The 22,797-nt window shown below is 31.9% G+C and overlaps 1 protein-coding gene across 14 annotated transcripts in view; it reads left to right on the top strand.

The window, feature by feature from the left end:
- The window catches only part of LOC139503095 (platelet binding protein GspB-like), a 130,610-nt gene that overhangs the window by 93,938 nt on the left and 13,875 nt on the right, over positions 1-22,797 (top strand). For 12 of the 14 annotated variants that reach the window (XM_071292781.1, XM_071292774.1, XM_071292780.1 and 9 more), the window contains 10 exons: positions 3,625-3,807; positions 5,507-5,713; positions 6,630-7,256; positions 12,445-12,577; positions 14,092-14,314; positions 15,498-16,380; positions 18,098-18,259; positions 18,913-19,148; positions 20,123-20,176; positions 21,595-21,690. In XM_071292781.1, the coding sequence (XP_071148882.1) occupies positions 3,625-3,807; positions 5,507-5,713; positions 6,630-7,256; positions 12,445-12,577; positions 14,092-14,314; positions 15,498-16,380; positions 18,098-18,259; positions 18,913-19,148; positions 20,123-20,176; positions 21,595-21,690 (2,804 nt within the window). The remainder of the gene's footprint in view (positions 1-3,624; positions 3,808-5,506; positions 5,714-6,629; positions 7,257-12,444; positions 12,578-14,091; positions 14,315-15,497; positions 16,381-18,097; positions 18,260-18,912; positions 19,149-20,122; positions 20,177-21,594; positions 21,691-22,797) is intronic. The other 2 variants (XM_071292779.1, XM_071292776.1) reach the window with 1 other exon arrangement.

Below are 22,797 nucleotides of genomic sequence, written 5' to 3'. Positions count from 1 at the left end.
TTTAAGAAATGGCTGGATCCGCCACTGGTCTGGAGACCGTTCATTTAAAACATTTCCAACTTTCTAAACTTAAACAAGATACACTTCCCTTGATTCACTACCTTAACACTGAAACTCTGAAACACTGGTAAAAAGCATGCCATTTATTTAAATGAAACTGATATAGGTAAAAGCAAACTCTCAATGCTGAACCAGTTTTATCTCTGATTGAAGCACCCGTCATTGACTCATTAATGTCTGACTGTATTTTTTCCCCTCTCTCATCATCGTGTGTGACATTGATACAGTCAGACTGAGATTCTGTCAGACGAATCAATCATCTTAATTCATTAACTAGAGTAGTCTTTTTAATTAGTACATGCATGTAGTTAGGGGTATGTAAAGGATACAGGCTTGAATCATTGCTTAATTTTGTCTAGCCATGTGGTTATTTTACTTTGCTTAGGTTTTTGGTATATATAATGAAACTGTAAATTTTCTGAATAAAACTTGATTTTTTTTTAAATTTTTAAAAGAACATTTTACTTTCCTCTTTTATAAAGACTTGGTTCTTTATTGATTCCTTAAGGAATGTAGAATATTTTTTTATTGAGTTCAAATTGTTTAACCTAAACATTTGGAGACTTGCAATTTTGTTGTTATTCAAATAATTTTTTTAAAAGGCAGAATTTTTGAGGCATAAATAAATATTGAGTACATACAGAAAAATCCTATACACAAGTATATGTTGTTTTTTTCTTCAAAATTTTGGCCTTAAACAAGTTAAAATATCCTATAAAAGATCAATGATTTCTTAATCGTTTTTAGCCATGAGGTCGTACCTTCAATAGATCACACCAATAGAAATTTTGGGATACGATTGCTTTCACTGACCCAAAGGAAATTCAATGTTTTAAGAGTAAGGAATGGGTTCCTCCTATTAACGTAGGAAAATAGGTGATATGTACGAAGTGAAACACGTTCTCTCACTCTGAGTCTCAGTGACTGCTGTGGAAAGTAAACTTGGAATTGATAGTACAAAAATAAAACACAATAGGCCTAATTACATGAATTACATTGATCATACCCTTTTATCCGGGATTGGCTATTTTGTAACTATTTTACATGTGCAGTTGAATTAGTTTTGAAAATAATATTATCCAGCTACATGTATACATGTGTTAATGAAACAACGGCAATCGTATCCCTCAGAGCAATCTGCTCTTTGATTAATACATAAAACTTATTTAAACTCCTGAATGGCACCTCATATACATTAATTGCACATTATAGCATGCATTACCCCTCATTGATCCCCAGGTGTTTGTCACAGAGTGTAATATATTGCTCAATCGATTACCAGATGTGTCTGTATATTTTCAAGGTAAGAACAACATCATATTCATGTTATTTGCTAGATTTAAATTCTCTCTCAGAACCAGATAAAAGTCAAGTTAATTTGATTCCAAGTTGTTTGTTTTGATTTTCAGGAAATATTTACTCTCAGGTTCAATCATGTCAATGATGAGGTAATACAGCCTTTATCATGTTTACTTGTCAGTTCTCAGTATTTTTTGTGGTTTTTTGTTTGGATGTTTTGGTAGGTCAGCACTATTTAATTTTAAATGTCTGCCAGAATATCTCCATTTTTGTCGAGCCTGTGATATTTTATGATCTATATGTCAGTCCTGCAGGTTTTATTTGACCTTGACCTTATTTTCATGGTTCATTGCTCAGCGCTTAGTTTTTGTGTTTTGGTTTGTTTTTCTTAAACTATAGGCAATAGATCAACTATATTTGTTGTATAGAAGAATTGTTTGCTGTACATGCCTGCCGAGCATGGTTCATCTGACCTTGACCTCATTTTCATGGTTCATTGGTCAATGTTTAGTTTTCTTGGTTAATGTTAAGTTTATGTGACAGTTGTAATAAAGCTTTATATTTAGGACTATCAACATAATATCAATGATTATTAAAGAAGGCGAGACATTTCAGCGTGTGCACTCTTGTTTGTAGTAGGAGGTCTGAACCCAAACTTGATAAGGTATTAAATCTAAGGTTTTTGTACCCCCAGGCATAGATAGCCTTATCCGAATATGCATTATTAAAGTGTAACCCTTAACTGTCCTCTTCTTTCTTTCTGTCCTTCAATCTCTCCGTCTGTCAGTCTTTCCATCTGTCCATCCCATTTTTTTTGTGCGGGGTCACCCGTGTCCTCAGACACATTCTATTATTTTGTTTTATGAAGTTCTTCATTTTAATATTTGATTTTGCCATCCTACATTATTTGCAACAGAGAACACAGATCCTATTGTATCAATCCATAAGTTTCCACTGAACTAACTTATACTATGATAAAGAAGCTGGTGATTAGATATACATAATCTGGTTTGATACCATGCTGATAAGTTTTAATATGTTTTGATATCTGATAAATAGTTTACCTTACAAGTTTAATACCTACAGGAAGTTGTTTAGTAAATAAGATAATTTACATCATGTTAACTTGATAAGTTATTACATCTTTGGTGTGTGATATCTTCCATACTTTTTATTAAGTTACAATGTAGACACAGAACATGTGGGAAATAACCAAACTTCTAAAGTAACTCATCAATAGTTACCTCCCTTATATTGATTTTACAAGAGTTGTCTTTCTTTTGGAGGTGTTGTTTCATGAAATAAGGAAACTTTTTTGTGTCTAAAAATAATGTTAATACATAAGACAAAAAATATAAATGTTATCTATCTGGATGTAATGGATGTGGATAGACATTAGGAAAAGGAATTAACATTTTGCAATGATTTCAAAGGAAAAACAAAACAAAACAAAGAAAATTAGTCAAGCCTTGGATTTTAGACATGATAAAGACAGTGACATGATGAAAATTCACAGCATATAAATAGCCATTTCTAATCTATTAAGAAGGCTATCCTGCCAACACAATATTTGAAGTTAGACTTTTGTTTCATCGAACAAAAGGGTGTATTTCTAATCTATTCGTAAACAAAATATAGTAAGGTACACACCTACAAACTGAGGTGTCACCTCTGCCTAAACTATTACATAAATATACCCCAGTGCCAACATTATGTCCAACCTTTGCTTAAGTCTGTAATAAATGATCAGCGATGAATGCGAGAAATCATGCAGGTTTAATACAATAAGGATTTAACAAGATGTTCAGATACAAGTTCCGGTACAGGTTTTCATTATTCATTCAGACATTGATTTTACTTTGAGAATTTAACATTGAGTCCATACTTCACCCTAAAATGATAAAGTCGACACACAAAGAAATGTTAAAATTAGTACATTGTATATCACTGTTCTTGCTGTTTTGATGACTTTTTCACCTAGGAAATTGCTATCACTTCCATCATAGCTTAGTTAAAAAGGAAAACTTTATTACGCTATTATGGATTTATCTTCCTCAGGAACGCAAGAAGCTAAATATTTTTAAAGCTAACAATTTTGAAATACAGAAACACAAGAAGAGCTATATGACTAAAAGGGATATAGAAATGATTGTATTAACATTTGAATATATGTTGGACTTGGAACCACTGAATTAATATGCTGCATGTAAAGAAAGAATATTAATTTAATAAAAGTATTTCATATTTCTCAAACTGTAATTTCAGACGAGAACAAGAGCAGCGTAAGAGTATTTCTCACGATGATAATGACAATCAGGACGTACCAATGCCTTCAATTACAGAGAGAATATTTCATATGGCAACAAAGTTAGATGAAACAAGGTCATGTCCTATAACACCAAAGTCAAGGTCAGGGGCAACAACTCCTAAACTTTCTGCATTTTATAGGTAAGTTACAAAGTTAGAGGAAACAAGGTCATGTCCAATAACACCAAAGTCAAGGTCAGGGGCAACAACTCCTAAACTTTCTGCATTTTATTGGTAAGGTACTAATATCTGGTGACCAAAAACAAAGTGGTCAAACTTAACTTGCAAACACTATGTATTTTATATACCTGTCTGCTTCATGCAAGTGTTTCTATTCATTTCAAGATCATGGTCTTTTTGAAGGGCATTTACCCTATTTGAGGAATTTCCAGTCACATAATCCAAGTCAGGGGCAGTAACTCCTATACTTATGATTTGCTGTTTGTGACTTAACATCTGGTGGGAGGTTTATCATTTATTACCATGATTATAAAGTAAGGTATACATGAAGGAAAATTTTGAACAAGCTTCCAGACCGACATATCAAAAGCTAGATAAAATAAAGTATTGACAAAAGTAGTATTCTCATAATCAAAGAGGAAATGCAAGGATCTTCCTCCACATACAAGACTTAGTGATTTTGGCAGACTTTTATGATTCATCATATTATCTCCCCTACAGTCAATACACAAACATGACATCACATGATTTATATACATCATTGAGTGTTTTTTTGGCTCCATTCTACTATGTTCTGATTGTCGTCTCGAGACGCATCTTGATGAAATGTATATACATCTATAAGAAAGAAACATATTGTTCACAAATATTTGAAGGTTTGTTGAGGCAAATTCTTTTGCTTTTTGGGATATTTTTGTCAGTTTTCCATCGCATTTGAAATTCTTATTTTTCACTTATGTTTTTTATCCCCCCTTTTTTATCTATAGTTTATGATTGGTTGAGTGTTATAGTAGTCTCAGGTTAAGTCCATTCCTTCTCCATGATGTCATGAAAAAATAAAATATTGTGAAATATTTTTTTATTTTCATGGATACATTATTTCATGGTATTAACAAATTCTATATCTGCAATTCTCAAATTTGTAGATCAGGATTAATTAATGAATCTACTGGTTTTAGCAAATTCTGTATCCACTTTATTTACAATGTTTGTATATATATATTGTTTAAATTCATAAAATCCTCAAATTTATAGCACAGGAATAATTATAATTTTTTTTTTTTTTTTTATTATTTATAACTTCCAATTTGCAACATAATATACACAAATATAATAGCAATAGATTATATATAAATCTATAGATATTATCTAATTAATACATCTTTCTATTAGGAAGCAATTTTTTTTTTTTTTTTTTTTTTTTTTTATATAATTAATGAATCTTCTGTTTTTCTTTTGTTTGACTTCAATGCATTAATTCCTTGTGCTATATGATAATAATCTGACCCCTATGCCCTGATGTCCAGATGTCCAGATGGTCAGTAATTCATTAGTACTTGTTGTTGATTTATGATTAGACAATTAACTAGAGTAAACACAGACAGTATGCTGCAGCAGCTTCCTAAGTAGGGTCTGGACAGATTGGGTGCTCGAGGTAATATCATTGTAATATTTAGCTATATATCTTTAATTGCATGGTTAAGTAAGGGATTTTTTTATTCAAAACTCTTATATACTCTAAAAGATGGATGGGTCTGCTAGATTTTTTCACAGAGCTACTCTATACTCAGAAATTATTGTGATGTTTTTATTAATGTGAAAAATGTGACAGTTGAGTATTACAACAAAATTTGTAATTCCATTTTCTTATTCTTTTCAGATCTAGTAGTTCAACCTCTCAGTCTTTTGATCAGGACGAGTCTTCAACTTTAACTGGTAATAATTTGCTACAGAAACTGAATACATTGGCCGAGCAGAGATCAAGCTCTGTACAAGACAAACGTAAAAGTTTTCAGAAACGTCCCAGAGATGATTGGAGGACAAGGACACAGCCTGTTACCATTGAGGAGTTAGAGGAGGCAGGAAAGTAAGTTACAAACAAACTGGGGTACCAGTTAATAAAGCAGAATGAAATTTAAGCCAAGGGTACCAGTTAACAAAACAAAATGAAATTTAAGCTTGAGGGTACTTGTTGTACTGCACCAGATGAGTATTTGGACAATTAATATCTTTTCAATGATACTTTAAATCAAGATATTTGAAAAAAAATCAAAATCTAATACAGTTTGTTTGAAATCGGTAAAAATGGGACTCTGTAATTTTTCTCAATTATTTGCGAATATTACAGAACATTTTTATATTTGATATTTGACTGTGGTTTTTTTTACCAAAATTTGCAATTCATATCTTTCATTTGATGGAAAAATAGATTGATTTTTGCTGTAGAAACAAGTTTGGTCAAAGGGAGATAACTCAGGAAAACAATCATCAAAATTTTAAAAACTCATCTTCTCAGATAATTATGCCAAAGTAGAGTGAATTTGTGGAAAATTTGAAATGCTCTAATATTGAAATTACTTTTAAGATCTGTTATTTGAAATAACTTTTATGATTTATTATTTGAAAAAAAAAATTCTGAAGCATTGTACATTGGGAAAAAAAAATAAAAAGCATATAAAAAGATCTAGTTCATCAAATGTCTTTCAGAAACGGAGCAGATGTTTTTATTTTAAGAAGATGTGATGGACTCAGATGGCATTATATATGACCATTAAAAGTCAGTTAACGATCTTTTTAAGTTAATACATAGATAAATTTCTTATTTTAATCAACATTTGAGAAATCACACATTTAAAAGTTATACAGAAAGACCACAAATCTCTCCTTTATCTGCTCTGTGTTATGATCTTTTGTTGAATATTTCCTATAGATATAAATTATAACCAAGATCATGTTCCTATAGTAACATCATTCAAAATGTCAGATTTATTTGTTTCTTTTAGCCTTGCCACCGTCCAAGCCTTCCGAGCAGAAGTTTTAAGAAAAGCTTCATCAAATGTGTTTGAGCAATTCAGTAAACAAGATAAACAGATAGTATACAGGAAAACAGAATATCCTCAGCACCTACAGAGGAAAAGAAGGGGTCGTAGTGTTCGCCATAAAACATTACCTGTTACGGCAGCAGAACTTGGCTCTGTGCCAGAATCTGAAGAGATAAGATTAATGTCCAACAGATTAAAGTCCCGTCACAGTGGAATGAGGGACTCTAAAGCCGATTCTGGAATTGTGTCCGGGTCAGATTTAGAAGGGTACGATTCTGCCAGATCTGACAGTTCACGAAGTTTAAGTTTAGAGGCTGAATTAATGGAGGATGATCCTGCTCGTCTCAGTGTTTCAGCGAAGGCGTCCATGTTTAAAAATATCATCGAAGATAAACCTAAGAAATGTGCCAGTGGAGCTAAGCGCTATATTGACAGGAAGAAGAGAGAGAGGTCAAGGACACTTCCAGTAACAGATGACGAGGTTCATTCAGCAGCAGAAATAGCAGACGGAGAAGGGGAAGTCACTGAGGCAGAAAGAAAAGCTGTTGATGTGGACGAAAATGAAGGAACCCATGATGAAAAATCAAAGTATGTTTTTATTGTCTCAACTCTATTGGTACAAATCACTAAAATATTTTACTAACAAATGTAAATGATAAATATTATATTATCCCTCTTTTCTTGTCCTTAAACCCAGGACCCAGGTGTTAAGAAATATTTGACAATAGTTTGAATGATTATAACTTTTTTTAAACGGGTACGGTGATCAATTGTATACAACAGGATGTGGTAAGAACTTACTGAATTATTCAAAAGTATTCAATTACTGCATCTCATGGTGTGATTTAAAATGTCAAAAAACTTTTTCATGCAAATCATACCTGACACAAAGATACATATATATAGATGTGTATATTTTTTTACAAAATTTCTATAACCTTGGAAAGTAATTTCGTACTGTGCTGATTTCAGGGTGATCGTATTCAGATTTTATACGGTTTAAGTTTCCACCTTAATTTTCTGCACATCTAAACAGACCATAGAAAATGTTGTTTACACATAGATAACGACCCATCAAATTTAAATCGTACAATAAAGTTGTAAAATACGAAATGGGCTAATTTAAAATCGTACTAGACAAAAAACGAACAAAACACTTCAAGTTATTCATATATCAGGAAGATTATTATACATAGAATTTCTCTGTCACGTTCAATAGTTATGTAGTTATCGTCATAAAGTGCATTAACATGTGCCCAACAAACATCAGAACAAATATCTGTTTGAAGTTTAACCAGGAAGTACAATATTCACTAAGAGGAAATAATTTAAAGATGGATTAAAATTTATTGATTTTATCTGAAACACATTTTTATAGTTCACCACAATCAGAAAAGTAAGTATTGCTACAGGGACTGTTTCAAAAGTACTCAACTTTGTGTTATAGAAGATGATAACTTTGAGATGTTCCCTGCTGGTTTAGGTTTATTGTTTTGATGTAACCAAACTTGTGTTGTTTGTTTGTTTCACTAGAATATGTATAATGTTGTGTATTATTCAGAGGGTTTAAGAAATTAATGCCAGATTAGACAACTATATGCTAGTATAGGAAAGTTGTAATAGCAAATTTGGATGTGATATGTATGTCATTGGATAATTATTTTTCATTGATTGTCTTTTACTGTATATATCATGTGTAATGTACAAGATTTTTTTCCAAAAAATACACACAATTTTTTATGTGTAACATATTTTGTAAGGGAAACAGTTTGCTCAACATTCTTATGTTTGAAATTTTTGAAAAAAATGACAGAAGGAACCCATACCTATCTGAGAATCAACTACATGTACTAGTATAGGGTGTCTAGTTAAATGACAGAAGGAACCCATACCTATCTGAGAGTCAACCACATGTACTAGTATAGGGTGTCTAGTTAAATGTCAAGTAAAAGATGTTAGTTCTGTTTGTTAAACTTCAGTCCTTATTCAGGGATCAGTACCTGTAAGTAGTTATCAAAGGTACCAGGATTTTGTCCAGTCAAACTAAGATTTAACCTCAAACTAATTGCAACAGAAAATGTTTTAGTTCTTATCTATAGCATTATGCCCTTTATATACACAGAAAAAAGTCCCATAAAATCTAACTTGAGGAAAACTCAAAATCAGCATTTTTAATTTCCTATGGAAATTAACATTGAAAGGGGAGATAACTCTTACAAAAATGAGTCTTTTTTGGTCAGTTTTTGGTTGTTTTTCTTGAAATTTATGTAAAGTATGATACTTTGATCGGGTTATAAGTTTGTATTTAACTAAATTATATAATCTTCTGCTCATGTAATGTACAAAACCGAAGTGTTATGGGTAGTTTTATTTTTTTCGTGCATTTTTCATTAAAGAAATTGCAAATTTGAAGCTTTGTAACCATTTTGAAAAAATAATGTGAAAATTTGGTATTGTTTACATCTGTATATTATAATATTTTTCAGGAACTTACTTATCTATAGAAACTTTAAACCACAAAAAAAAGAATACATGCTTAATTATTTTTATTAAATTTGAGATTCTTTACCTTGACATGTTGAAAAATTCAATAAATGGTCAACAAATGAATTATGAAATCTAAATTATAGCTTGATAAAAGATATGAAAACACCTTTAAACTTGTTTGTTATACTCTAAAGACCGATAAAAAATCAAGAATCAATACATTCTGATGAAGAGAAGCAGTAAAGTTATAATTTTGTATCAATTTTTATTGATATTTCTGCCTTTTTTGCAAGAGTTACATTGTATCTCCCTTTTCAATGCAAATCTCCATAGGAATTTTAAATGGTGATTTTTTTAGTCTTCCTCAAGTTAGATTTTATGGGACTTTTTTCTGTGTATATTTGGGGTATATTATGCTAAAGATTAAAACTTAAAAATCTTCTGTTGCAATTACTTTCGTGTTAGGGTCAAATTTATGCTAGATTGACCGGACTAATTATAACCTTTCTGAAATACTTCTTTTTTCATGAAATATATGTTCCCCATTGACCCTATCTCTTGTATGTTTATCTTTATAAGTCCATAAGGGATTAAATTTTCAAATTTTGTATTGAATTAAGATAAATTTGATATAGGCACATATTATATTTCATCTATCAGAGGCCCTAACATATACTTAAGGGTGTTATAATGCTGTCAACAGGGTAAAACATTATAATTTGACACATACAAAAAATCAGAGATCCAGTGTGTGCCTTCAGAATATATCTGTGCATAGTGGGAGATTCAGAAATTTTTGTAGGGGAAAGGAGGGAAGCATTTACAACCAAAGAGGGGGTTGCGCCAGTCATGCCTCAGAGATTCCCTATATAATCAACATTTTTTCCCTTAAAAAAGGGAGCAGCTAACTTAACCTCCCACTCTAACACCCCCTCCCCCCCCTCCCCCCCCCCCTTCTTAAGTGATCCATAGAAAGTAAAAAGGGACTTATTAGTAGTTTATACTACGGAATCTGAAGTACTTTCACTGTCTTTGCGCCTATTTCATTTTTAATCCAAAAACAAGAGATTTATATAAAAATAGAGAACAAAACACCCGTTTCAATGGCCTCTATAGAACTTATAGTTAATAATACCATATAGGTCATGATATTTAAAGATAAAATTGACTTTGTTTACAGATATGTATAGCATGTGTAGGTATTTCCTCAGTCGAATATCAATCATTATTTTTACCTTAAAAAAAGATAAATAGAATCAACAAGTTTTGATAAAAAATAGTAGCCATGTTTTTTAAGAATCTCTTGTCTGACTGACATACAATTGAATGTCACCCACATAGTTCTTTAACAAGTAGCTGGCCTACATTGAGATATGAGCCATGTGTTTTATTACACAATGTAGATGTTTTATGAGGTTTTGATGTGTTGTGTTTGAAAGAGAGAGGGAAATAAGGTTTCTTGTCCTATAAGGTAAGACCAATGTTTATTGTTTTATAAATAAAGATTTTTAATGTCAATGAGCACCTTGGGGTTAATGAAGGTGGGTGGGATATGATCCTTTTTATATTTACAATTCAAGGATTACATATTTTTATTGATCAAGCAATGTAACGTCACAACTGGCATGGCAGGATTTTGGGAAGCCTGACTTGAAATACTTTTAATTTCAAAATATAAAACAAGGAAGAATGAAGGCATTTTGAAATTTTGTTTTAAGCTTCTAACAAAGTAGGAGAACATTAGAGCTTAATTAATTTACTTGGTCACCTAGTTCATCAAATTTTCATGTTGGATATATATATATCCTAAACATTAAATAAAGAACTTTAAGATTAACAATCTGTAGGACATACCTATATTAAGTCATTCATTTAATGTTAGATATTGTGTTGATTTCATATAAATCAGTCTGATGTTTATCAATTTAGGTTTAAAAGTTGACATCCACATTAATTATGTTTTAACATGGCAAAAACTTACAAGTTATAGACAAACCAAGCTGTTACAACATCGTACAAGATTTATTTGTTTTTATTTTAATCACTGTTTGAGTGTTTGAGTGTAGTGTTTGTTTATAAACTTGACAAATTGAAGGTAAAATTTTAGTAGTTGTGTTGGGTTTTTTTCTCGCTTTCGTGTAAATGTTGTACTGGTATTTGTTATTGTATAATGTTTAAGTGTTTTAGTTGGGTTCAACAACTTTTATAAACTTTCTCATAGTTGTGAGTCTGTTGTGTGTAGACTTCTTTGAATGGAGATCTTATCTCTAAATATATTGGTGTCCACAAAATATATTAATGTCCACCTGAGATAAATACAGTTTTGATTCATTTGAACCATTTAGCCTCCTTGAACTGTTTTTGATTTTGTCGGGGTTGTTTAATATATAGAAACTATCCGTTTCATATTCTTGATTTTAAGCAACCATTTATCGTAAAGCCTGCAAAACTTATTTTGCTAAAGTAAGACATAGCCATCCTAGATTCCTTCAGCAGCGTCAGCCTTGGCGGTGTCAACATCATCCTAGATTCCTTCAGCAGCGTCAGCCTTGGCGGTGTCAACATTGAGTTTTACTCTATATAATAAAATGAACATTACACTTTTAAGCTGACATCTAGGGGGAGACACATGGTTCCTTGAAATCCCTTGAAAAGTTTTGCTTATTATGATTTTTGAACAAATTCCCAAAATCTTGAAAATGGAAGATTTATTATTGGGATTTCAGGAATTTTGCATATGAATAACTTGCTATCAAAATTCAAATTCTATTTTTTTTTCGCTAAACCAACCTGTTACAATAATATAAACATCACATACATTTATGAATTCACAGTATCAATCATAAATGCACATACAGTGGAATTAATGAATTTAACTTACTGTATTTATTAAGTCCGTCATTTCTAAGAATAAGACATTTCCTGGCTATATCTTGCACATGTAAATCTTTTAAGATACAAGTAATTTTGCTGGCTATTTGTAGAATAAACTATACAGGAAGGATACTTGTGGTTTCCTTTATAAAAATAGTGTAAAAACAGGTTTTTAATGTTAAACTGAAGCTAAGGACATGTTGTTGGAAATATTGTGTAGCGTTAATCGACTCTGGCTACTGGATAATTCATACATGTTAGTCGGAATGACAAATAACAGTTTTGTTTTCTCAGGACTTTAACACAGGAAGGAAATTTATCATTATTCGGTTTTACTATCACACAAAATGGATCTTATATTCACTTTCTTTTTCGTCTTATTTCTGTTGTACATTTTATCATGTGTTAATTTTAGACGGAGTTTAGCGGAGAAGGTACAACTATTCCAGAACTTGAAAAAAGAAGAAAAACCTGCAGAAAAGTCCAAAGTGCCACCACCAGTAGCCAGAAGGAAAAACAGGAAGTTAGCTTCACGCTTCAGTACACAGGTAGGTTAGCCTCACCAGTCAGTACATGGGTAGGGGATTATTACACCTGGAATCAGTAAAAACAGGAAGTTAGCTTCACGCTTCAGTACACAGGTAGAAGATTATTACACCTTGAATCATAGAATTACATTTATTTTATTGCATTGTGTACTTTGAAATGCCCTTTTAATCAAATATCATTAAAAAGACAAAATTAGTCCACAAAACATCACACATAGACTTCACATTAAGAAACATGAATCCTAGAAATAAAAAAAACATGACGTTGAAATCATCAAAAGAAATTACACCAATAAATGAAATTAAACAAAAACAGTCTTGAAAAATTCACACAAGACATCAGTCCCAATCCCAAACTGGGGATGTTATCAGTACTGGAAATTACACCAATAAATGCAAAAGCAGTCCACACTATATACTACACAGAAACTAAATGTCTTGCAATATGATCTCCCCATAGACATCTCTCACTTAAATGGTCGTAACATTAGCTGTGAACTATCTTAGTATTATAATCATTGACGTAGTTGTAAAGACTTAAAGTAAAAAGACGGGAAGTTACACCTAGATTATGTACTTTAATAAACTATTATGACATTCTTAGTAAATGATGTCTTCTGCTTGTTTATCTGTAACTGTTAATCCTTGTAGTGTCAAAAAGTAATTTATGTCAAAAATATGTAGGTCAGAAAACTGTCATGATGGAAATGTCACGAAATCATGTTTTTAAAGAATGAAATATCTCCATGTAGTGACATACCAATATATCGTAAGGAAAAGAATAGTCAAATATTAAGAACAATAATAAAAGTACTGTTTTCTTTACGTTTCAATTCGCCTTTTCACAAACTAGAGGACTATGGGTAATCTAATTTTTCCTACACCAAAATGAAAATAACATCACGTCATTGGTTAAATTTCCATTGTTTATGACATTTTCAACCAATCAGGACGTTTTGGTGTACACTTTTGAAAATATTACCCAGGATGCATTAGGTTCTGAAATGGCAAATTGTAATGTTTATGAAAGGAGCTGTTTCTTATTGGTTTACCCAATATTCTTTTATCCTTGAAATAAATTAAGAATCAATCCAGTATTATAACATATTCCATTAATCACTCTACAAGTGGTCTCTATATAAAACTAAGGTTTTCAGACTACGAGAGACCCTCATGGCTTAGGTCAATGGTTGTTTAGCACCCCTTGTACAATTGTCAAACTAAGATGTGTAGAAAACCTATCCATCCAAGTCCCATATGTATAATATGGATTAATGTAACAGAAGGCCTTGTAATGGTCCTCAACAATGAACAAAACCCACATCGCTATATTGTTCTTTCTGTCTTAGAATTTTTGTTCAGGAAATCAACACAAATATACATTCATTGTTTTCCTGTTCATAAAGTATCGGAACAGGACAATTTCAGGACACTTCTAATTTCTTGGTTACCATAAGCTGTTCCTGGACTACACCTAAATTGCATTATATCAACTATTTTATTTTGTATTTCAGCCAGTTACATTTGAGGAGGTAGAAAAGGCAGCTAAAATCTCCCCCTTGGCCATGAGTTTAGCCAAACCACCTGACCCAGAAATATTAAAAGGTCTCTCTCTGAGTTGCCAGCGTGAGGTCATGGCTAAACATGCTGAAGCCTCACTTTCGCAACCAGGGTCAAGGTCATCATCAAGACATGGGTCAATGGGTGATTTGTCTGAAGACTCAAAGAAAAATTCAGGTATGTTGTTATGGTCATAATAATTTGATTGGTCAATACATATACGTCCACAGATAGTGTGGAACTTTGAGTATGGCCAATAAGTGTAACCCCTCCACATCTTCCCAAAACAAAGACAAAAAAACGTATTAAAAAAAGAAAAACAACAAATATGATACAAAGGTGCAGTGAAAAGTCAGATCAGGAACATATATACTGTTCCTTGGTCAGATTATAACAGACAATTCTGTGGCTGAATTTAAAAAAAAAGACAAGATAAACAAAACACAAAATTCAGCACAGAAAACTCAAGATTGAAAAACTCTTAACTTCTTATAACATGTACTGAACTTGGTTGCACCAGGTGTGTTTCTTCTCTAGAAAAAGTCAAGTGTCACATTACAGATGTTAACATCTGATTTAGTGACTTCTGTAATTAGGCAGCCAGGTGCCATAATGGATTGTTAACTATAAAAGAAAAGTTTAATTGATTATGTCAAATATTATATATTAAGATATTTCCTATCAGAGAACTTTCAAGATGTTTAAGATTGTCCTCTGAAGATAAGTACCCACTTAACAGAAATCTATTTATATTCATATTTCTAAAAGGACATTTTATATTAGTAGTCCCTTAATGAAGCTTGATGTCAAAAGTTTCAAGTGTCCATTAAAATGTGATTAAGTGTAATTCCTGTTAAGCATGACATTCCTTAAGAACATATTCCCAGCTTACAAATAAAGTTGTCATAAGACAGAGTTGTAATTTTATAGACTTTGAAACTTTTTTTGATTCGAGCGTCACTGACGAGTCCTTTGTAGACAAAAAGCCTATCTGACAGTATAAAAAAATACTATTTAAAGTTATCTCCCCTTGTTCTTTATACAAACAAATCAGTCTCACACAGAAATTGTAAATCTGTCTTAAGTTTGAAGATTTCGGCAGAGAACTAGACTGATTATTTTCTGGTATTGTACAATCCAAAATGACAGTGTACACTACCTTTGACATGACTTCCCCCCACAGTTTTTTCAAAAAGATTTTACCAGTATTATTTATCAATGTAACAGTAATTTTGCCTCCTTTAAAATTTTCTGTTGTTTATTACCGGATGGCAAAATTGTATCTTTAATGGCAGCTTAAGGTCTTCACTTTTATCTGTAAATCATCTATAATTCTTCATGTTTTCACACTTTTTTTCAGGTATTTTAAAGTCGGCTGAAAAGGTGACAGAAACGTCGGTGAGTCATAGTATCTTAAAAGACAAACAAGCTAAAACTCCAGATACAGACGTGAAAAGTATTCTAAAACCTGATCATATTCATGCTGCTGACACGGAACACCCTAGCATCTTAAAACACACAGATGATGTGTCTTCTACTGAAACTAAACCTACAGAACAAAGGAGCATTCTTAAACATGAAGACGAAGTCAGGACGAAAGATGACGATAAAAAATCTGTTAAACCAATCTTAAAACATGATGAGGAAAAATTACAAGACACCGACAAAAAATCTAAGAAGCCGATTCTTAAACATGAGGATGAAGAGAAGACTCATCGTCATGGTAGTGAAGAGTCAGTTAAAGCAATTCTACGTAAAAGTGAAAGTTCCGATAGAAAACATAAAAGTGAAGAGGTTAAACCAATATTAAAACATCTTGATGCATTAGATGATCCTGTGAAATCTAAGGACTTCGACAAGAAACGGAAATCAATTGAAGAGGACTTGCATCTGACACCTATACTTAAACACACGGAAACGGTTGAAAAAAGTGGGGATGTAAGGGGCATGTTAAAGAAAGACAAATCTCTAGAATTGTGTTCTGAACCGAAAGGCATTCTCAAAAAGGAAAGTAGTTTTGAAACAAAAGTCAACGAGCCCGAAAAAAGCTCAATGAAAAAATCGCCCTCAAGGGAGGTAAAGGAGGAGAAACTTCACAGCATTTTACATAAAAGTTCTGAGGAGGAAGACGTATCAGTCGATGTTGAGGTGTCCCTTACACTGGAGTTAAACTCAGAGGTCGTAGAGGAAGTAGGAAATGTAGCCAAGACTAGACGAGGGAGGGATCCTGCTGAAAAAGAAAGGTATGATTTTATTGTTATGGTCTAAGTTTAGTTGGGGCCTCGGTGGTCAAGTGGTCTAGGAAGTTTTGTTATATCACTAACTTGTGAATGCTTAGGATTTTGAATTTTTACCCGACTAATGACAAGTGCTCTTGACTAGTTTTCCTGACAGAGGTCTGTGGCTCTCTTTAGGCACTCTGGCCTCCTCCACCAATGAAAAATAACCGTTAGAAAATGAATAGTGAAAAGAGTGAAGGTTGGTGTAAAGTGAAAAGTGAGTTTGGATGTTACATGTTGAAATAATATATGTAATATTGGCCACTGGCTGTAAGTCATGATTTTCTGTCCAACCAGTTTATTGAAAGTTGTGTTTTCAATTGTTGTATTTATTCAATATATAAGTATCTTTAATTACCACTAATTAGTTTTAATTATTATTTTAATTGATTGTTGACGAGTTGTTAACATGTACCCTTAGGCTATAACAGGATTGGGTGATTTAACAGCCAGTACTGTTGATTGAGGTCAGATCTATGACATGTATTGAACTATTGATCACTCTATAAGGATGTGAACACTTTGTTTTTTACTTCACAGGTCGAGGCCCATTAAAGGGGTTCCAAAATTTAAAAAAATTAAAGGTTAAATATTTAATTTATTTACAAAAATAAAAGAATACAGAATTTTATATTTGAGTAAATATTTATTATGAATTGATGAACATATTAAATTATTTGAAAAATAAATAGGGAAAATAAATGAATAATAAAATCCCTTTTGTGGACATGTTTTCAATTTAATTAAATGACCTTATGATAGTGGACTAGTCCCTCAGTCTGTGAGACCTCAAGTAGTCCTGGTGCACAGCAGACTGCTACACCTGACTGGAATAAAATGTTTTCACAAAAAATTGATGTAGATACTTATATATCTGGCCGGAGAGTTAGTAGACTTATTATTCCACAAATGTAAGTCGTAGATAATTATATATTGGGTCGGAGAGTTAGTACACTTATTATTCCACAAATGTAAGTGACCATTTTATCTGGTTTACAAATCTAATTATATTTAGTGTAATTATCATGTTGATCACTGACAAAACCACTTAGATTGATCAGTGTATATTTTTATGCCCCATTTATATGCATTATGTTTTCTGGTCTGTGCATCCGTTCGTTTCAACGGTTTGTCAGTTCATCTGTCTGTCTGTCCTGCTTGAGGTTAAAGTTTTTGATCAAGTAATTAGTTTTTGTTGAACTTGAAACTTAGTAGGGAAGACAGGATCTTTTACGGGACGTCGGGATCAGGTGTTTTTAATCTTGGGATTTCGGGATGGACCCTTTCGGGAATTTCTTTTTTCGAATTTTGGGCTGTCAGGATTTAAATTTCTTCAAATTCTGGACCTCAGGATTTCATGTTTTCAAGTCCGGGATTTCAGGATAAAGACATCTCCGACCCGCCTCTTAGTACACATGTTCCCTTTGATATGATCTTTGTTATAGTTATTGACCAAGCAAGTCAGTAAATATGATTTAATCTGCACAGCTCTGGTGACCCTAATACACCCGGATGACGTAGGAGATAATTTTATGACTGCAAGGCCAGGTCTTATAATAAACAATATGCATATGCAGTCATGATAAAGACAGAATTTTGAATGTTATATATGTATTTTTAATGCTTGTTTCTTGGAATTGATTTCACCAACAATCAGATAGAGTATATATTTGTCTTTCAGATACTTGACTCAGCCAGCTGATGCTGCACAAGAAAAATCTCCAGAAACACCTAGAAAATTTAAATATACAGGTCGACATAAAACTCAGCCTATTACACCAGAGGAGAAACGAGATGCTGAAATTGATTCGGACGTCTCAAGGAGTGGGAGTCTACAGGATAGGTGAGGGTCATTGTTGCTTAATCTTTCCGAGTAATTATGCTCTTGCAGTAGTGGAGGGGGCATAAAGTTTAACCCTTGAGCCTCTATACATACATATGTCCCAAAATTGGTTTCCGTTCTATAACTTTAGTTTGTCTCAACCAAATGTTATGAAACTTATATACAATGCTTATTACCAAAAACACAGATCAAGTTTGAATTTTGATGAGGTCTCTTTTACCATTTTAGAGATATGCCCCTTTACAAATGGAAAAATTGCTGAATTTATCATTTCCGTTCTTTAACTTAAGTTTGCCTCAACCAAATGTTATGAAGCTTATACACAATACTAATACCACAAAACACAAATCAAGTTTACATTTCTGTTGTGTCTTTTTTACCGTTCTAGAGTTATGCTCATTTACAAATGGAAAAAATGTTGAATTTTTCGTTTCCGTTCTCTAACTGAAGTTTGCGGCACCCAAATGTTATGAAACTTAAACACAATGCTTATTACCACAACACACAGATCAATTTTGAAATTTGGTGGTGTCATTTTTACTGTTCTAGAACAATTCTTTATTTTCATGCATTTATCTTCTGTTTAACTATTGCTATTATGAGTACCGGCAAAGTTTAACAATTTACAATATGTTTAACCTTATTTTATTTAGGCTGAATTTACTGAAGCAAAGTGGAGAGGAAGAATGGAAAAAAAGGGTACAAAAGCCTTCAGATATAGAACAATCACCGATGGAGGTCAAACTACGGGAGAAAGTAGGTGCTTCCATGGCACGTCCGTCTAGTATAGCTGATCGACTCAATCTACTCAACACAGCTCAGGTGGGATGGAAAGGAAGAGTGGAAGAGACAGACGCTAAGACCTTCACAGTCGCTCATAAACTGGCTGGTAATTGTCTTTCAATTGATGTGCACTCATTTATTTTTTGTGCTATGAAAAAAACAAATAGTATCTAAATAATTGATTGTGTGAGATATGACCAGTGAACACAGAAATGATTAACTTCTCTTCTGAGAATCAAACTGCAAGCACATTCTGACACGAAAATATTCTCGTTTTTGTTTCTGTGAAAATGATTGACCTTTGCTATTACAGTGTTTTTGAAATTGATATTATCTTGAGTGGTAATTTGAACTGTCACTATTTGCAACAAAAACATCCTGATACAAAAATAAACTTGTATACATTTTTTATTAAAAATCTCTGGAACGGATTGACTTGTGCTATCACAGAGTTTTTGAAATAATGTTGTCTTCAGCTGAAATTTGAACTGTCACTAGTTGAATTTTGTTTTATTTAAAATACATTTTCATTTGACAGTTTTATCAATTATTTTATTGTATATTGAAAAATTCACTGACTTGTATCAGACAAAGGGACTGACATAGATACAGCATATGTTTGACTATTAGTCTTTAAGTGATCGGAATACTACACTTATAAAATAATGTTTTTGTAGCATTACCAAAAAGACAACTTTCCACCAATGACAAAAGACAATCATGTAAAACACTTTAGAAAGGTCAAAACTTGGAATCTATTTTATTTTTTAGGTAAAGTGCTTTCAATTGTAATTGCAAGTACTGTGGATTCATTAATTGTAATTGGATTTCAATTTTTCATGGAAATTGTGGGTACATATTTGCTAAAAGAATATATATGCAGGCTTTGACAAAACCACAAAATTAAATATCCACAAAAATGCTAGTTTTCATCAATGCACCAAAATTGTTACCATTGAAAATAAATGAATCCTCAGTTAAAAAACTTTTCAATAACATATTTGAAGATTTGAAATATAAAAGACAGATTTAGAAAAAAAAAATCACAACTAAAGGGAGATAATCCATATTATATTACAGGTCAGGTAGAGGACAGTCCTTTGACAAGGAAGTGGAAAGCTTGTACTAAGAGAGGTATGCTTTATATTGTTTACATTCACATGTTTTATGTTTATATCACATAGTTATGGTCAGTTATTTTTTGGTCAGTCAGAAAATAAAGGTCTTAAAATAAAATCAGTTTTTTTTCGCTTATTTTAATAATTGTAATATTATGGATAAAAATTGGCTCTATTTATGATAGTATATTCAAAGATTGATGTTTCAAAATCAAAAATTGCCAAAAAGTTGGCAGAGTCATAAACAGCAAAGTAATAATAATTTAAGAAAGGTGGGTTATAACCAAAGTGGACAACTGACCAGAACTATGTATAGATGATAATACTGTAACATACAAGTTGGGAATTTACAGAAATCTAATATAAAAATATAAATTAGTTTTTATTTGATAAAACAGTATGTTTAATTCTGTGTGTAACTAGGGCAATTGCATAACTAAATAGAAAATAGAAATAAAAACTTTTGGAATGACAAGAAATAAGAATATGTATGTTACTGTATTACCTAATCACCTTGTTTGTGTCACTGTTGTGGGAGAGCCAAGCTACGTCAGTTGCTTAGAGGATCAGGGACCATATCTCAAGAAGTCAAAATAATATGTCTGCTTCTTATTAATCAGTTGGTTTAAACAAAAACTCAAGTTTAAAGTTCATAAGATCGTTTTAATATTCAAGCTTCCTGTAAACAGAAATAACTTCAATTGTTGAACTTACACCCAGATTAATGGTTTTGATTTTTTCAACTCACAATAGGGCAGTTTTATATCAGATCAGAATTTTCACTTGGTGCAACAAAATATCAGGGGAAATAAGTATTTCTTGAGAAATGGTAGAACTTGTAATCTAGATAAGGTTTTATTAGATAAAGTTTGAAAGCTTTAGTTTATATTAGCATATTTTAGGAGAAAGGGGTCAGGAATGGGTGTGCTATTGTAAAGTATAGGTGGTTGGTAAAGCTTACAATGGTTAAATATAAATTGGCAAATCTGAAACACTGGAAATATTTTGTGTAAATTATTGGTTTTAATCGGGCAGCTTTTTATCTGAACAATTGAAAAGGTTTTATTATTAGAAATTTTAAAATGAAAGACTTTTACAAAATTTATTTTTGATTTAACAAAGATAATCAGAATATTTGATCTGTACAAGGGGGAGATAATCTATGTTAAAAGGGAGATAATCTGTTTTTAAAGGGAGATAATCAATGTTTCAGTGTTTCTGTATTTGTTTTTAAATAGAACAGTAGAAGCTAGAATTTAAGCTTGGTTTACAGATAGACGAGAAACCAAATGGGGAAATTACATTTAAATTTATCACAATCACTTGTTTTTATCACTGTTTTTAACATCTAATTAATTTTATTTCTACATTTGTGCTTTGCTTTGTTGCAACTCACAACTAACAGAACCAGAATTGTTTTTAATGATATTTCAGAATCTGAGTCCGAGTCTGGATCCGAGTTATCTTCTCCTAGTACCCCATCCCAGAAAGAATGGCCAAAAATTCCTATCCCTCAAACTTTGATAGTTGGTAAGTAAAGAGTTCCCTCCCCTTTGATATTGTAATCCCTCTATGATTCTTGTGTTATTCCAATAAATTATTTCTATGTTATTTCATTTTTCTGTTTAATTTTAGTTACTACAGTTTTCAAAGATATAGTGTTTGACTTTAAAGGATATTTAGACAATTATCTTGTTTTTTTGTACCCAAATAAATGTCAGTTACCACACTTCTTTGGTAAAAAAAATGTACACTGAAAAGTTTAAAGGCAATTTTAGAAATGATTGAATATACCATTAAAGAAATGGGAAGTATGCAGCATAAAATCTATAAATGTATGGGGAAAGAGATTGTTATTTGGTTAGACATTTTACACAATTTTTAAGTTCCTTTGCAGAAAATGTTACTTTATAGGAATTATTTGTAGCCTTTTAAAAAGTGTAGTAACTATGAATTAAGCTAGTTAGAATTAGATCTATACTGTAGTGCATGTTGTAGAACTATATACTGCATGCTTCTTACCAGTCCTAGAAACTTGTAAATTTGTCAAAATGTTCAATTTATGTGTCATGCATTTGTTCTTTATTTAAAACATATTGATGACCCAGTAGGACTTGCCACCACAATCGGCATGTATGGCAATTCATAAATCTTAACCATTCAATGCATGGACAGTCAGTTGTGTAAAGAAAAAAAACAATATTAATGAACCTTGTATAGTGGTATGAATTGTGGGTACCAATTTTTGTCGTTTGAGGAAAACTTGCATATTTGTTCAGATTTTATTTCATGGATTTGCCAAAGTCTGCATACATTTCGTTAGAAAATTTGTGATTAATTGAACATCGTAATTTTCGGTTCACTTGCTCCCACGAAATCCACAAAAATTGGTATTCAACAGATATTAATGAATCCACAGTATATCCTGAGTCTTGAAGTAATGAGTAAATTAATTAAGACCATCAAAGTTCTGCCATTATCCTTTGCAAACCAGACACTAGAACCTTTACTATTTGATAGTTTTATTGCTCTTCATTTGCTTATTTTACATCTAAGAACTTTATTTCATTTATATCTATCCCCATTTCTATTTATAGAATTGCGTAGGAAGCTTTAGCTTTTTTATCTGCATATTCA

This window comes from Mytilus edulis, chromosome 14, assembly GCF_963676685.1.
Source record: "Mytilus edulis chromosome 14, xbMytEdul2.2, whole genome shotgun sequence".
Taxonomy (NCBI): Eukaryota; Metazoa; Mollusca; class Bivalvia; order Mytilida; family Mytilidae; genus Mytilus; species Mytilus edulis.
The sequence above is the reverse complement of the archived record's forward strand: the minus strand, read 5'-3'. Positions and strand labels throughout refer to the sequence as shown.